The sequence below is a fragment of the Macrosteles quadrilineatus genome, unplaced genomic scaffold (genome assembly GCF_028750875.1).
Source record: "Macrosteles quadrilineatus isolate MER2022 unplaced genomic scaffold, UCM_ALF_1.0 Scaffold_3__2_contigs__length_128488019, whole genome shotgun sequence".
Classification (NCBI taxonomy): Eukaryota; Metazoa; Arthropoda; class Insecta; order Hemiptera; family Cicadellidae; genus Macrosteles; species Macrosteles quadrilineatus.
In genome coordinates this window covers 64868383-64886453 of record NW_026542596.1, presented here as the reverse complement: position 1 = coordinate 64886453, position 18071 = coordinate 64868383, and the positions used below count along the sequence as shown (strand labels likewise).

General features: G+C 36.3%; 1 protein-coding gene across 1 annotated transcript; it reads left to right on the top strand.

Moving 5' to 3' along the window:
• The first annotated feature begins 430 nt into the window (after positions 1 to 430).
• On the top strand, positions 431 to 17748 carry LOC128989263 (metabotropic glutamate receptor 3-like). The gene is made up of 20 exons (XM_054411140.1): positions 431 to 586; positions 1350 to 1509; positions 2529 to 2680; positions 2807 to 2955; positions 3640 to 3836; positions 3998 to 4147; positions 5277 to 5339; positions 6283 to 6479; positions 8814 to 8941; positions 9183 to 9277; positions 9681 to 9803; positions 10298 to 10425; positions 10950 to 11142; positions 11750 to 11851; positions 12411 to 12588; positions 12912 to 13111; positions 14133 to 14313; positions 15004 to 15176; positions 16309 to 16395; positions 17248 to 17748. The coding sequence occupies exons 1-20, from the start codon at positions 431 to 433 to the stop codon at positions 17358 to 17360; spliced, it is 2925 nt and encodes a 974-aa protein (XP_054267115.1). The 3' UTR covers positions 17361 to 17748.
• The last annotated feature ends 323 nt before the right edge of the window (positions 17749 to 18071 follow it).

Genomic DNA, 18071 nt, shown 5'->3' with positions numbered 1-18071 from the left:
TCTGTGTCAAACCAACATCAAATAAATTTTATGTAAATGGTATAATTGCATTTTAATTCTCACATGTATTGCTCCTCAATAGCAGCAAATGAGCAATCATTTACAAATGGTATTATGAATCACAATAAAATATCCCAATAAAAATTTTGTATTTAAAACTTTATATACTGTGTACAGTAGCTATTCATGTTTCTACAGAGAATTATGTTACATTACATCTACCCAATTTATTAATTTGATTTTGTATTTAAAAAATGACTCATAGCAGTTTATAAACCAAACACTTTGTGATGAAGCCCGCCACTTACTGCATCAATTAATCCCGTTACGCGATACGAGACTCAGGCAGAGAGGCTGTCAAAGTTGATGTGAGACAGTTTGAGCTTTATTTCTGGACTCCAGTTTCTGACCGTGAAATCTCTTTCTAGAGATGACTCTAACGCTTCTCCTCTTCCTGACCTCCGGTTGCCCCGTGGCTGTCCTCGCTAGGTACACCTACCTCAACACCTCTGGGGACATCATGCTGGGAGGGCTGTTTCCTGTCCACGGCAACGGCAGGGGCGTCACAGAGTGTGGAGGTATACAGGTAAAATAGTTATGAAACCTCATTGTAAGTTTCACAGCTCTAGAGTCTTTTGTTGGGGTACTTCTCTTCTTTAGCACTGTATTTTACTATGTAAACCATTGTTTTATATAGAAAAACTGTTGTTTGGTGAAAATTAGCATTAGACCTACTTTGACTTGTAAATCGTTGAATTGTTGGTTGATTTTTTGAGTAAAAAATAATTGGCCTGGACAGCGTAAGGAAGAAAGAATACATTCACAACTTACTTGTCTAAGATAAAAGTTCAAGACAGTTGACTTCTTCCACTAATTCCTTCTGGAAAAGCCCCTCGAAGGGTCGAACTGAAACATAAATAATTGTGCGATATCATTAATCATTTGTATCTCTTTTCTTGGGTCAACTACACTACTTTTAAGTACGGTATCAAATTGTTTTACCAACAAAAGGAATTGCTAATCCTTTTCTTAAATTAATATTGAAACATTAACCATAGAGTCATAGTGGCAGACCCTGAACCCCCTAGCTTTGAGTAACAGCATAAGAAAATAATTTCAAACCTAAAAAAAGATTAAAAACGTTCAGAATGAATATTAAAGTAATCATTTTTTACAATGAAAGCATGCTTATAATTAATTCACAAATTTCTTATGTAAATCAGTGGGTAAGAATTTTAATAAATGTTTTTGATATGTTCACTGATTTGCTTATCATCTTGTTTTACGGTAATTTAAATACTTGAATTATTGGTACCTCAACAGCGAGACAAACATGTTTTGTGTTGTAGGTAGAAGAAGGACTGCAAATGTTGGAAGCTATGCTGTTTATAGTTAATGAAATCAATGAAAATGAGGAACTCCTTCCTGGAGTAAAACTTGGAGTGATAGCTTATGACACTTGTGATAGTCCAGCCTACGCTTTGGAGCAGTCACTGGACTTCATAAAAGGTAAATACACGGGTAATGAAATTTTTAGAGAATAGAACTTGAATGGGCCAAGTATTCAAGGACAGGCCATCTTCCTGGTAGTCAACTGACCAAGGTATAGTCTTTTATGGAAATTCTAAAACGAGATGTAAGACTTTGCTAAATTTTTGCTCTAGACTGTTCTGAACTCTTCTGAAATAAACTAAAAGTTCTGAGAATGGCTTTTACAATTGAAAGATATCTCAAGGATATAATTACCAGGAGAGATCATCTATAAGGATTTAGGTGATAAAGGAGGATTAATATGCAGTCATCGTTGAGCCAAGTTTCTTACTAAAATTCTGTCGTTTTGGATTTTTTATAAAGTAGAATCTTTTGATCTTCTTCCGCAGCCTAAACAAATTAGATTTCTTTAAGGAAAAAGTTCCAAAAAGTGGTACATAATAGGTCTCACGGGTTAGTGTTCTTAAACAAGGTGAATCTATTATTTGTATAATAATAATATCTAAGTTCTTACCGTCAACGCAATCAGGAGTAATATTCCACTACGGCCGTTTCGGAGATGACTCCATCGTCAGGTGCGTAGTGGTACACTAAACTATAGTCTTGTCACATTTAACACGAGTTTTCTTCTCCGACTCTTTGAGTCGGTCGTCAGTTTTCAAGCCGTGCACGTGCTCTAAATGTTTTCGTGTATTCGTGTTTTCGTGTGTCCGTCCTGTACATATATGTGTATTATTTATTCTCCCCATGACGCAATGCAAATGAAGAAAACTCGTGTTAAATGTGACAAGACTATAGTTTAGTGTACCACTACGCACCTGACGATGGAGTCATCTCCGAAACGGCCGTAGTCGAATATTACTCCTGATTGCGTTGACGGTAAGAACTTAGATATTATTATTATATTTTCACGCAATCTGCCACACTCAAGAATATTATTTGTAGCAAAGTATCAATCCAAAAAGAATCTTTGCGATAAAATCCTGGAACTGTTTAGTATATTTATTTGTTCAAATGACGATGCAATTTATTTTCAGGCTTCATAGCTCATTTCAATGCCAATGAGTACCACACTGACCACCCTAAAGAGTTTGTCTGTGAAGACAATACAGCTCCAATGTACAGAGGAGGTAATTTCGATAAAGTCGTGGCTCTGCTAGGCGAACAATCAAGTGCTGTTACCATGCAGGTAGGAATCTAGACTAGTCCAATTCGTACTGTCATTTATTAAAGATGACTTAACATTTAAGGTAATTTTTAGTTGAAAAGTTTGAGCTTGCAGGTCAATTTAAAACCATTATTTCTCCTTTCCCAGATAGCTACGATGCTGAGGCTGTTCAAGACACCAATAGTCAGCTACATGGCGACATCACCGGCCCTCAGCAACCCAGACCGCTTTCCCACCTTCTTCCGCACAGTCCCCAGCGATGTCAACCAGGCCAACGCCATGCTGGAACTGATAAGGTGTGTGTAACATTAGTCTTCAATAATTATTTTTAATTTTTTTTTAGGAACAAACAATCAATATTGATCTTAGAAGAAAATGCTTCTGCAGTCACACTTAGTAACACTATCAAAGTCTTCAGACTAACTAGACTTGTGTCAGTTCATGAACATAGTGTTCTGACATTTTGCTCTCCTTACACAGTGCTGTCATCTTATAAAACAATAGTCTTCTGTTATTACTCTAAAAATGGCTTTCAGCCAAAACATTAGCACATCTTGTTAGTGATGTGGCACGGTACCCTGACGACCATAATAGAGTCTACATTGATGTGGGATTACAAGACAAAATACAATAAATCTTGGTAAAAATTGTTTTGCCATAGACTGTTCTTCCACCTGCAGAGTAAACCCTACACTGACTAGAGGGAGAAGATTAGATGGATAGCTTCACATGAATTCTCTTAGCAGCAAAAATACACTTTATCAAATTTAGATTGTATTGTATACAATGTAGCCCATAGGATGGTAGAAAACCAAATTTTAAAAAATGTCTCATACTATTAGTGAAACCGAATAAGTGAGTTATTTCATGTTAGTTGAGAACTAAATCAACCCAATAGGAATAGTACACTAAATGGTAGATTTCCTTCACAAGAAACCCTGAGTATGATACTTCTTCATATAGTTGAACATGTTTCCCAGAAGGTTCAACTGGACGTATGTATCCATCGTCTACTCAGACAGCGAGTACGGCAACCAAGGCTACGAGACTCTACAACAGCTGGCTCCAACCTACGGTGTTTGCTTCTCTACTCCTCTGCGTGTGAGTAAGGAGCACTTCAGTGACTTGGACTACGACCGCATTGTAGAGCGACTCGCTAACAACTCTCACGCTAAAGGTACCTGAAAATAATTCAGTCAATCTTTCAATCTTAAATCTTTCATTCTTTTTCTTACATCGTTCATTCTTTTTCTGCAAAGTCACCTTGCAGAAAGAAACAACAACTTTTCCTCATTCAATGTTTGATCAAGAGTAACCACTGTTTGTTTGGCCTCGTAGTTGTGGTTGTGTTTGCTGAGAAGCCGACGGTTGTGTTGCGGTTGGTAGAGTCAACCAGGAGGATGAAGGTGGACAACCGGTTTGTCTGGGTGGGCTCTCATGGTTGGACAGTCACGGATCACAGGGATCATCATCTTCCAGTGTCCTCAAGTGAGTATTATCAACTTTATGTGTAGCAAATGCAAGTGTTAATCTAATCCGTCAGTTAAAATTATTTTCACTCCATCTAAATATGTCAGTGATAGGCCTAAGACCAGGATTTTACCCTATTGCAGCGCAGATTTTATTACAATTTTGCCCTTTTTGTTTTTTAATCTGTTCATTCAGTTCACATTGGGTGGCTTAGAGATGTGTCTCTCTGAAATAAAATTTTCATATAAAAACAATAACCCATTGTATATACATAACCCTAAGATTTATCTAAAATGATCACCAGAACAACATCATAATAATTGGTCACCAATTATTATGATGTTGTTCAAGCTAGCGACTCAATTAATTGTGAGGTAAAACAATATAATATTTTGTTTTATAAAGCAGTAATTACTTAATAAAATACTTTTGACATTAAAGTCTACGTATATTATACAGGGTGCATACAAACTGGTGCATACAGTCTGTGTATTTTGTTCCTTAAAACAAAACAATAAAAAACATTGTATAAACCTGGGTCAAAAATGATTTCCTGTCTGTCTGCATGTTTGTACACAGAAAGTATATATTATTCATAGAACTCACCTCTGATTTATTATCTATATTAATGACAAATGATCATATAATGCCGCAGAACTAATAACTCTCAATAGCAAATGTATAATCTATATTCTTGAACTGCCTTGGGAAATGTGCTTTTGCATGCTTGTTATGGGGCCAGTGGTAGATTGTCTTGTAATCTAGATTGTTTTAATTTCAGAAATGAAAGTGCTTCAGGGGTTTGAACTTGGGAAATAACTTGGTGTAAAATAATCTTTTTTTAATTTTTAAGAGAAAATTCCCTTTCCTTACAATCTGTACGTAATATTTCACAACTCTATGGCGTCTATCATATACCAACAAATATTTCTGTTCATAAAAGAAGTACTCAAATGTTGGTAGTAACATGTATTTAAACGTATTTAACGAGTATTTAAATTTGCAAATAAAAAGGTTAAATACATGTTGTATTGTCAATGATCCGTTTTTACTGTATAACACAGCAATAATTTTAAAAATTAATAATTTTTCAAGAGAAAAACACATTTTAGTAAAAAAACTAATAGAGTTAATCTTTTTCTCTTAGCTCTAGAGGATTCTTTGGGTACTGTCAATCGTCCTAATCACCGTAATCGGCAGTTAACTAAAGGTAATCAGCTGCTTCAAGTTAACAATTTTGATTCTCAGTTTTTTTATTTGTTTCTAAACAAAATTTTAACTTAGTGCTTAAAAAGGGTAATTAAAAAAAAATTATTGTTTAATAATCTTAAAAAGATTTGTGTTGAAATAGCACTACCTAATAGCATGCAACTAGTAGTGACTGTACTTAATTTATTTAGGTACTAAATTTCTTCAAAAATAATTGGTGCTTTGTTCCAATTCTAAAGCTCACATGCTGACTGTGCAAATCTTTATTGTAAAGTTAAATAAGTAGTTTCAAAATGGTGCTTTTGGAGGTTTATTATTGCATATAATATTATCTACTAATATAATCGAATATAATTGGTGTTTCATTGATAAAATAACTGCATGTATGTTATGGGTGAAAAGTTAATTATGTTTGAGGGAAGATTGAGATACTTTTGTAGTTGATTGGCATGTTTGAATATATACCATGGTTTAATGTTGTCCATGGCAGTCTTATGTCTCCACACCAATCATTCCTACATTCAAACATAGTGGTCCGAAAGCCTAATTTCTTTTAGCTTTTTCAATGACTTGTCCAAAATCGATAAACAACTGCATTTTGGTCTAGTCATGCAGTTGTATGTTCTTCAGCCAACTATTAAAAACCACTTAAACACATTATTTCATCCAAAAACTTTTTCCCACAGACATTGTCTACTTGTGATACATTTGATCATGTATTGAGCACTTATATGACAAAGAATTAATCACAGAACTCTAGTCATACGAGAGTGTTGATTTTCTTTTGAATCAATTATTGCTAATATAAATAAATAAATAAATAGTGAGTATCCCGTAAAGGTGGAAACTTACTTTAAGAGCGGAGAATGATGTTTCAATGTTTAATTTTAAAAATATTATTATGAGGGAAATATTTTTTTCATTAAACTTATCACTCGTTACAGATGACTTGGAAAGCCACGAAGTCCTGGAAGGAGCTTTAGCCATACAGCCTCTAGCAAGTCATTTGGAAGGGTTTGATGAGTATCTTGCCGGCTTGACTGTGGAAAACCATGAGAAGGTGAATCCGTGGTTTAAAGAATACTTGGAGGCGTTCTTCCACTGTTCTTTCTACAACCAGTCAGATCCAAATGTGTCTGAGGTAAGTCTCGTTTGTAAAAAGTTACAAGAAATAAACATCCATACATGCACCCTCTTGGTAGCATTGACTCTGAAACAAATTCATATTTATAAAATTTTCATTTTCGTACAAATAATTTGGTGTCTATAAATCACTCTTTCAAAAAACTGAACAAAAATCATGTATAAATTCTTTATTCATTATTTATGTTTATTGTATTAGTTCTTAGTAATTAATAAAAAATAAAAAAACATTAGGTTTATGTTCTTTTGTTTATATGTTATTATTTAGTGATAACTTTCTTAATATTTTATAGTTCAATTGAACACAAAGTTTCTCACCTAGCTTGTTTAGAAAAAAAACTGATATCCTACAAAATAATGTGTCATGTATAGTTACATATTGATGAAATTTGAAACATACATAAAACATTTGTTTGCATACAAACAACAAACAAAAACATACAAAAAACAATTAAAAAAAATTAAATTTGCAAAATTTGAAATTCTATTGCTCCTATGTTATAGCATATCACTTAGTGTTTTGGTAATGACGTATTTTGTCATCACTTATTCAAATTAATGTGAACTGGAATTCTATGGCTCGGTAATTACTAATTCTGGTTGTTGACTAGTCAATTTTAATTCTTTAGTATTCTCCGACTGAGGCTACTTCAGGGGTGATCCTGACCCTTACATCTGGACCTATCAAGAATATTTTTTTCCTTCCGGGTTATCATAACCCACATTTTTAGTCATGGTGGTATCATGTAGTCCAGGGCCGCTATAGTGGGCACAAGAGGTTGTAGGTTTGTTTGGGGCCAAGGAAGATAAAAATTTGCCCGTAATGACGGGGGAAGGGGCCACAATTTTCTCTCAGGCCTATAGTGTGTCACATGCATACCTCTGCCAGATGCCACCTCCACACATGTTTTTCCTATACCTTATTAGACAAGTACAGTGTTATCAGGGCCGATTTACCGAATAGGCACGGTAGGCACGTGCCTAGGGCGCGAGGCAATTGGTTTTTTTGGGGGGCGCCAACAATTTGGTAAATAAAAAAAATTGGTGTTTGAATGCGATCACGGTAAACTTCTGATAATCCCTCGCGGCCGTGTAGACATCGTAATAGTCTCCCGCGTTTGCGGCAAGATTCTTACTATTTTCCGTGGTCGGGTCGTTTAGACATAATTATCGTCTTCCATGATCGAGGCAATACATAAGCATATCCAGCGGTCGTGAGGACATTATCCTCGTCTTGCGCGATCGCGGTCAAATTCTGACCACCCTTCGCGGCCGTGAAGACATCATTATATCGTCCCCTGCGGTCTTGTGGACAAAGTAATCGCCTCCCGCGATTGTGGCAAAATGGTAATTATCTCCCTCGGTCTTGTGGGGATCATCATCCTCTTCCGCAAATTAGGCAAAGTTCCGACCTTTTCCCGCGACAGTTTGGCCATTATCAAAATTATCATCGTTTTCCGTGATCGCGGCAATATCTGATCATCCCTCACGGCCGTGTATAAATCAATATCGTATTTCCCGCGGTCCTGTAGACATCGTAATCGTCTCCCGTAGTCGTGAAGACATCGTAATCGTCTCCCGTAGTCGTGAAGACATTGTAATCGTCTCCCGTAGTCGTGAATACATTGTAATTGTCTCCCGCGATTGTGGAAAAATGGTAATCATTGTCTTCCACGAATGAGGCAAAATTTTTCCCACGGTCATGTGGACATTATCATTGTCTTGCGCGATCGTGGCATAATTCTGATCATCCCTCACGGCCGTGTAAAAATCATTATTATATCTCCCGCAGTCCTGTAGACATTGTAACAGTCTCCCGTGGTCGTGAATACATGGAAATCATCTCCCGCGATTGCGGCAAAATGTTAATCATGTCCCGCAGTTGTGTGGACATCATCATCGTCTTCTGCAATCGTGGCAAAATTCTTGCTGTTTCCCGCGGTCGTGTGGACATTATCATTGTATTCCGTGATCGTGGTAATATTCTGATCATCCCTCGCGGCCGTGTGTAGACATATTATCGTCTCCTGCGGTCACGGAAACATCACTGATGTTGTCATGTGCGATCGCGATAAATTGAAAACTCTAGGTAGAAATACAAAATTCAGACATAATTCCCGGTTCAAAAAACTCCCGCATGATTCCCGGATTTCCCGGTTGGTGGACACCCTGTTATATATATATTGCAAAGGGGCGCTACTGTTAGTTGTGCCTAGGGCGCTGACAGGATCAAAAACGGGCCTGAGTGTTATAAGACTACTATCTAGCCAAACATTAAGAATAGTTGTAGATATAACTTTACACTTCCATTAGGATGTGGTTTTGTTCCTAGAGCTCTCAAGACTGCAGCACTGTGGACTTGACAATCACAGAAGATAAGGGTTTCCAACAACATTCCTGTCTACACTTTGTGAGGGACGCTGTCTACGCAGTAGCGACAGCTCTACACAACATGCACAGGTAATGTCAACTAGCTGCTAATAGATTAGATTCAAGACCAATACCACGACACACCAGAGGGTGTGTATATTATGGTTATGGATGAGTGTTGAATGAATTAGATAGATAGTGTTGCTCCTGACTATATAGTCAATGGTACAGCTTCAAACACCAAAATGATGGTTAAAATGATGGAAGGTTACCTTATTGTTTGATAAAATGTAATTACATCCTAATGTGTATGATTTTCTAACTGCTTCAGAGACAAGTGTGGTGGATTGCCTGGTCTTTGTGCCAACATGAGTCACATAGAGAACAGCCAAGTCGTTGAATACATCAGGAATGTCACTTTTAAAGGTAGTTCAGATAACAAACTAGCTATTATTAAAAGTCTACACACTATGTGGAATGTTTCGTTACGGTAATATGTATAATTGGCACATTGTGATAGTGCCGATAGTTAGGAGAGTTATTATGCTCATGAGGTCTTTCATCAAAATTTTTTACTCTTCTAAGAAGTCGTGTTTTTTCTGACTGACTGAAAATGAAACCAATTTCAGCTGAGCATGGAATTTCAATGGCAACATAGAACATTTTTATCTTGTGAGATGGAGCACAGGAGTTTTAAGGAATTTCATTAACAGATTTACACCTGTTTTACTATAGACCATTGGTTGTTTCTTTTTTGGGTACTACAAAAGTGAATAAGAATTGTTTGTCCATTTTTAAATTACTAATGTTGTGTTTACTATTTTCTCAGATGAGAAAGGAAACCCATTCCGGTTTCTAAAGGGTCGGGATGGACCACCCCGTTACTCAATCTTGAACTTTCAGAGAACTGATGTAAACGCATTCCAGTGGCAGATTGTGGGCAACTACACTTGTAAGCATACATAATACGTAAACATTTACAGACAAATATTTATTGTTTTGATCTACCACATTTTTAAAAGCTATGTAGAAATACCAATAGAAAATATTTCTATTAATATTTTTTAAGTGTATGACTTTTATGCTTACTATAGAGTTCTTTAATGCAGAGAGAGATCTTCTTGCCAAGATGAACTATTTTCTAGATTGGTGGCGTTACAGTATTCGGTAGGTTTTAAACCATCGTTACGACATTATAGAGTATATCACATACCTAAGTCTTTGGTGTTTAGCAGAATCCAAACCATGACCTTAAGTAACCTTTACCCAGTACAACACCCTAACCATACAATGATCTAACCATACCACGCTCTAATCACCAGACAAGCCATGCTTTCCAAATAATTACACTAGTAGATTTTTCCCCATTTTTTAAAATTACTAATTGATTAAATCAGTACATTTTTGTTATTTTATTGTTATCTAACTTTATATTTTATGTTGAAGTGGATGAATACGGATCACCCAAGTTGTTTCTAGACAGCAAGCGAATAAGATTCAGTCGAGAATTAAAAGATTTTCCATCTTCAAGATGCACACAAACTTGTGATGATCTGCAAATTCGAATAAGAGAGGTAATTCAAGTGATTTATTTTTGGTTTGAATAGTAGTTGCTTGTCTTAAATTTTGTTGGAAATCATATTTTATTTAAACAAATAGTTGTTATAACTTGCTTTTACACTGGAACAGTAGTCTGCAGAAGGCCCACATTTGAAATGCCAAGTTGGCATTGGAATTTTATGCTTCTACAATGCTCCCTTATTAATTAGTACAAGAGTTCACTCCTTTACAGTTTTAATAATGAAATAGTAAATATCCCCTAAAACAATTGTGTTTGTAAAAAAATAAATTAAAGTCTAACTGAGCAAAAGATTATATTGTCTTCATGGAAGCTTTAATGATTAGGGTTGTAGTAGAACGGGAATGTTTGGGAACGGCGTTACCACTCTGCTTTTTCCAAAGAACCTGGATAAAGCGATCCATATTATTCCGCGACCCTGATAAGCTTTCCCATCCTCGGAAATTTTAAACTACACCAACTTAAGTATAAATACACTCTAAATATATCAACCATTATTTACTGGTACGTTGATTTCAGTACGACGACACATGCTGTTGGTCATGTATAAATTGTTCTCCTTACGAGAGGAAAATTGACGATTTTCACTGCCAAGGGTGTGATCGGGGGTTTTTGCCTTCTAGAAACAAATCTGTTTGTGTGGAGATCCCAGAAGATTTCATCAACTACACAAACCCATGGGCAACTCCAGCCCTCATCGTAGCCACAGTAGGTAATATTTTAATAAGCATTTCTTTTTAACTATGGTAATATTGGTAGAAACACCCCTATCTATACTGTAAAGAGCTTTTATGTATAGGGATGGATTTTAGCTAGCTTGACTGAGAAAATTAAAGCTCTAGAAGCTTAAAAGCACAACTCACTTAAAACACAAGTGGATTAATAATATTGCTCTGTTTACTCCAATAAGTTTGAAGCATGTAAAATAGTTTTAAATTACATGAAAATAAAAACACACACAAGGGTTACCAAACATAAATCTTCATTTTTAGGATTTTTTGTGAGGATAGCAGGATGGACTGATAGACCTGAATGGGAAAGAGTCCAAACTAGCACAGGAAACACAAAACTTTAAACTATATGTACACGTAAAGTATTGTGTTCCTTGTGCCAAATTGGACTCTTTGCCCTTCAGGTAAGCCAACTATTGTCTCAAAAAATCCTATTGGCCCTTGTGCTCTACGTTTACATCCATAAATCTGAATTTGCTTTCTTTATCTGATCCAGGAGAATAATTAATCAATTAGGTTAAATTTGGTCATAACTCAAATGATTTACGGTGTGATAAATACACTACATAAAATGATTCAATGTTCTAGGAATAACAGTTACAATTATAATATCCTACATTTTCTGGAGAAACGCAGAAACTCCTGTGGTTAAGGCTTCTGGCCGTGAACTGAGCTACCTGCTCTTGTTTGGTGAGTTGTTACAGTTCATTCCTATGATTTATTGTGTATATTACCCCTTTGGTATTTTAATGTTCTTGTGGGGGAATGGTCAAAAACCTAGTATTGTTACTATCTAATGTCGATCTATTGCTAGCATCATTAATTGATAAACCAGTGACAAGTCCCTTCTTTGTCTGGAGACGATCTCGCTTAGAATTTAACCAAAGTTTATCATATTTACAGTGGCGTAAATAACACCCCCGCAACTCCAATGACCGCGGGAGACAATGATCATGTGTACATAAACGCAGGAGATATTAAGATATCACCGCGATAAAGAAAAAAGATGACTATGTTTCCATGACCGAGGGAGGCGATTAAAAAACTTCTGCGAGAACTTTTGTATTTTGCCGTGATCACGGCTTTTGCTGAGATAAACGAAAAGAACATAAGTGGTGATGTTTTGGGGGGGCGGGGGGATGCCGCTTAATGTAATTGTGCCGCTTAATGTAATTACTCCACTGCATATTTTAAGAGCAATCAGTGCAATAAATCTATATATATTATAATAAAGGAAAACATGTTACAGGTACTTTCCTGGAGTTTTTCCTCACCTACATAATGGTAGCCCCGCCTACTTTTCCGAGTTGTGTTGCCACAAGATTCCTCCTCGGATTTTCATTTACACTTTGCTACGCAGCAATTGTTACAAAGACTAATCGAATCGCCAGGATATTCAACAGTGGGGGTAATCTTCACAGAACAAGGTATTGTACAAGTTAAACTCTCTGTTTAAAGAGGGTGGCGGCCTCTTTTACCTTGTAACGCTAGGGGTGAGCCGTTACAGTATAAGAGGGGCCCGCTACGACATCGCTGCCTTGGGCCCGAAGTCCGTGGCGCTACGGACTGAGCTACCGACTCACCCTGTATTAAACATTTACTTAAGGATGTGGCTGGTTTTGGTAGGTTTACAGGATGGATCTGGATGAATTGATTGCAAGATAAAAAGGTACATTTTCAGAATCACCAACTCCATCTTGAGGTGTATATTTTCACTCTTTAAACATCCATATTTTCATTCTGTTTCTAGATGCATAAGTCCCAAGTCCCAGGTGCTCATCACAGCACTTCTCACTTCAGTTCAGATCTTCCTCAACATCGGATGGTTCCTGTATGATCCACCTTTCGTCAGCCACATTTTCCCCACCAGGGAGTCTAGGCTGAGGGTTTGCTCTGGTTTGGGGGATTTTTCCTACCTCATCGGTCTCTCCTACCCATTTGTACTAATAGGTAGGCATTCCGTTCCTATGTGTATATTTTTACTATACTAAAAAGCTATGATTTTTTGTGTTAAAAATTGTGCTAAAAATTCTGTTTGGTGAGTTTGGTTAAAAAATATTTACCAGGCGCTGCTTTGGTTTAAGTTATGATACAGCCTGTAGACATCACGTTTCCATGTTAAAGTTGTAGCCAGTTTAAACAAAGTTATGAACTAACAATCTCCGATTTCTTCCATGCACCAACTTTAGACCAGGCCAAACTGATCAGCAGTTTTATGCACATCATACATTATTAAAACTGAGGGAGAAAATGCATACAGTATTACAAAAATGAGACTATAGGGAAGAAACAGAAAAGTGATCAAGAATGGTAATTAAAAGAAAAGATCCTTAAATAATATATTAATTTTCTATTTTTTTAATTAGCAACATGTCTAAAAGAAACCTTTCACCTTTCAGACAGCCTTTAGACAATTTAAAAATCCATCTATCCACTGGAAACCATCTCAATCCTAATTCATCAGGAAATGTTTAAACTATTCCAGGAGTGTGCACAGTTTACGCCTTTCTCACAAGAAAGTGTCCTGATGGGTTCAATGAAGCGAGGCACATAGGCTTCACCAACTACACTGCTATCATCATTTGGTTGGCGTTTGTACCATTGTACATTGCCTCCACCAGTTACATGTTTGAACTGTTCCAGGAGTGTGTACAGTTTACGCCTTTCTCACAAGGAAGTGTCCTGATGGGTTCAATGAAGCGAGACACATAGGCTCCACCAACTACACTGCTATCATCATTTGGTTGGCGTTTGTGCCATTGTACATTGCCTCTATAGTTACATATTTGAATGAAATGTTTAAACTATTCCAGGAGTGTGCACAGTTTACGCCTTTCTCACAAGAAAGTGTCCTGATGGGTTCAATGAAGCGAGGCACATAGGCTTCACCAACTACACTGCTATCATCATTTGGTTGGCGTTTGTACCATTGTACATTGCCTCTACCAGTTACATGTTTGAACTGTTCCAGGAGTGTGTACAGTTTACGCCTTTCTCACAAGGAAGTGTCCTGACGGGTTCAATGAAGCGAGACACATAGGCTTCACCAACTACACTGCTATCATCATTTGGTTGGCGTTTGTGCCATTGTACATTGCCTCCACCAGTTACACCATCAGAGTTGTCACTTTAGCAATGTCTTTGTCTCTCAGGTATACCCTATGTGTTATAAAAATATTTCAATGCTTTTTTCAAACTAGATTTTAAGGATTAAAGGATACTGCAGAAATTTTCTTTGTAATGGCAAATCAGTATCTAGTTCCTTCCTCTACAAACAAGTGCATGTAACATGCTGTGGATAATTTTTGGCTGTCTGAAAGCCAGAATTATCGTTTAAAGTATTTGAAACTTACTTATTTCAGGCACCTCTGTGTGAGATGGCAAGTTATAGAAGAGTAGAATTTTGAATTTACCCTTCGGGGTGGATTTTTGTTTAGTAAACCAACCATCTTGTGGGAGTTTGCTGATTTTAGGCGGAGGGCAAACTTGCACAACAATTACTGTAACTAAGTTACTTATGGGTATTTTGGACGAATATTGGACTAAACAAAACAGGACGTACTAATTGAATGGTAACAATTAAATGTGAAGTTTCATGAAGTGAATATTTTAACACACACACATTTAACACATTTACACACACGAACATTTAAAACACTTCTGCTTACGTCATACATTCATAAGGTGAGAAGAGTTATAGAAAGCACTAAGCAGGCAAAACCTTTTATAGGGTTTGATGAGGACAGGACCTTATTTCTTAAATCCTGCAAATTTTTAGAAATAGTTCAGAAATATCTGTTCACAGTTATTTATCTGACATATACTGGATTGCACTGTTTCAGTGGGTTTGTGCAGCTAGGCTGTTTGTTTCTCCCCAAGCTGTACATAGTGGTGTTCACTCCTGAGAAGAACACAAAGGAGTTGGTGATGGCTCATAACAGAACTGCCTCATTCAGTGTCAACACCCTTTCCAGCAACATGGCCTCCAACCACACTGACTTGGGCAATGAGAATGGTGCGTTTCCAAGGACGACTTTCATCGTATGACTTCCATAATTTTAAGCCCCATTTTCACAACCTAGGACACTAGGCTTAAGCCCAGAACCATTTACACGTTACATCATGCTACTAGCGGGTAGTGGCGTATAACATAACTAAAAGACAATGGGGATTGGCAAGATTTGAACCCATGAGCTCGGGGACTTAAGTCCTTTATACTAGGAGTCATAGACTGGCGTCGTCCTGTAGTCCAGCTAAGCTACTAGGGGGTCATGAATTGTGGATATTTATAGGAATGCACTGTGGATGCGATACTCCCTGGTGCGGATTAACGTCAGCACTAATGAGTACTACGACTATCCTAATAATTAGACAAATTTGTTAATTACAAGGCAAAAATGTGATTCAAATTCCACTATAAACTGTAGGTCCCTAAGTTACCATTAGCTGTATGCGTTATTAACTAACAGCTGTGTTTAAGGAGTAGTCAGCCTCAGTCGCTAACAAGACTACAAGATCGCGCCACTCATCTCAATTCATACTTGGCTTAAAATACCTACATCCGTATGGTCGCCATTTCAATGTAAAGTACGGTATTTAAAGTACATTAGTTTCCTACATTCGTAGCTTGAGTTTAAAGTTTGCTATTACAAGCTTCTGGTTCTAGAATGATGAACGTCAAATGTATGATTCTCAATTCAAGAATAACATCACTTATCAACAAAATCCCCTTCCCAGTACGGTGGATGATGTTCAGAAATACTTTATCCCAACTGATTTGTGTTTGTGGATTTTTTAATAAGCCTCAAGCCTTCTAGGGCACAGTGGTGAAAAATTAGTGATGACATATTACATGGGGTAATATAAAACTATGATTAAGCTTGAGGAATAAAAATACAGTACAGTATTTCATGTTGTAGTAATGTGTTACCTTGTCATTTACTTTAAAATTTACTTAATTCATTATATATGCTGTAGGATACTTAAATTCCAATCATGAATCTTAAAGCATTCTTAGAATTGTACTTTTAACCTACCTGTAGCAAGCAAGCAAACTAGATTATCAGATACAAAATCAACCATTGAAGCCTCAACAACTATATAACTTACCTGTAAAATTGTATGTAAGTAATCTACCATTGTTTTAGGTTACAAAAATCCATCATTCACAAACTCGGTTGGGAGTATTCACAACGAGGGAACTCCACGAACTATCCGATTTCACCCTGTCATATGTAAGTACAGTAGTAGTAAAATTTAACTGAATTCTTGTGGGCATCCTCATATATCAAACTTTTAAATTTTTAAAACTGTTTTTATTTATTAGTCACAAAAAAACTCTTGTAAACTCTCTATGGTTATTTTCCTTTATGTTGCTTGCAAACCTTCAGTGGTAATTATGCATTAAAAATACTAAAATAGGTAGTTTTGTGATTCAAGATTTTTTAAACATTGTTTGTTAGGTATAATTTCTAAAACCCCCCCATCATTTTTTCAGGATAGCTTTGAGTCACTATAAATTAAAATTCGGTAGGTAAACTTTTAAGATTTTTAAATTAAAGTTATTTGAAATGTGATTTGAACAGCAATATGATGTGAGCGTCTAACACTTGAAGTGTATGAAGCTGAGGAGAGCAAACTGCTGTCAACCTGATACAACACAAAGAGTGAATGACAAATAGTAAAAAGGTTCTGAAAGTATGAAAATTATTTAAACTGCATGGTCTTCTCTCTAGCCAACCCTACACTTTTTATTTACATTTCATGCACTTGTTCAAAACCAAAGGCATTTCATACATTTATGACAGATCTTTTCTAACGTTGTGGTCGAGACTATGTAAATAAATCTTATTAGAAGCATTTTAGTTAGTATGACTTTTGCTTTTGGTGAAGTCTAGAAATAAACCAAATATTATCTGGCAACAATATGATTATTAGACGAACACTTTAATCACTAGGCTGTAAAAAGTTATATATAAATCATGACTGTTCAAAGAAGTAAGTTTAAAAATGAAAACCTATTGATAATTGGTAGATAAATGTCATAACGCCACATGAAATGTAACACATAATTTGTCATTGCCCAGCTGTAGCCAAGCGTGAAGATCTTGATCATGAAGATAACATGTTCCAACGATCCCACAACAGGAAATTCACTCCTCCGCTGAGGAAAACTGGAATATGTACACATCCGGGGTGAACACTTCCCTACTTTTATTTATCAAGTCAGTCGTTTCAGTATTCTATACTCAAGTACCTTGATGAATCATGAAATTGGAACAAGTTTTACCCCTTCCTTTCCACATCTCTTAGTATGTAGTTGTAAATATATAAATAGTGTAAGTATTCTTAGTCAAAGTAAGAAATAATAAATACTAAAATGGATATTGTACAAGTTATTACCTTCACCAAGACTAATTAGTATAATTTTTTGGGGAAAATATTCTGAATATTTTTTGTTTTTGTTTGAAATATATGAAACACGTTAAGTAGACCTAGGTTTAACTGTTATATGACATTATGTAGACCAAGGTTTAATATTAACACATTTTGTTATCTATTAATAAAATAAACTTTTTATAAAAAGATTGGCAGCCTCTTTTACCTTGCGTTCCTCTATTTACACTGTTGTCAGGTTCATGTCTATCAAAACAAGGAGCAAGTCGCTAAAATGCAAATATAAGTAGGACTACTAACAAAGTTTAGTAGTAGCTAGTAGCACTAGGGTCCAAAAAGCAAAATATTGCCAAGGTGTTTACGAGTTTCCTCACACCATCACTTGAGCCACCAGCTCACAAAATAAAAAATGAAATCTTACAAAATAAAGTTGATGGTGAAATATAAGAAGATAGGTGGATCTAGGCCAGGTGGGATAAATTAGTTGAAGAAGGTTGTGGAGAAGAAAGGAGTG

What these genes read in the sequence shown, in the direction of transcription:
- LOC128989263 (XM_054411140.1), top strand. Translation starts at nt 431, where the DNA reads ATGACTCTAACGCTTCTCCTCTTCCTGACCTCCGGTTGCCCCGTGGCT. An exon ending in CAGAGTGTGGAGGTATACAG is followed by an intron (nt 587 to 1,349) that starts GTAAAATAGTTA and finishes TTTGTGTTGTAG; the next exon opens with GTAGAAGAAGGACTGCAAAT. An exon ending in GCAATGTCTTTGTCTCTCAG is followed by an intron (nt 14,314 to 15,003) that starts GTATACCCTATG and finishes GCACTGTTTCAG; the next exon opens with TGGGTTTGTGCAGCTAGGCT.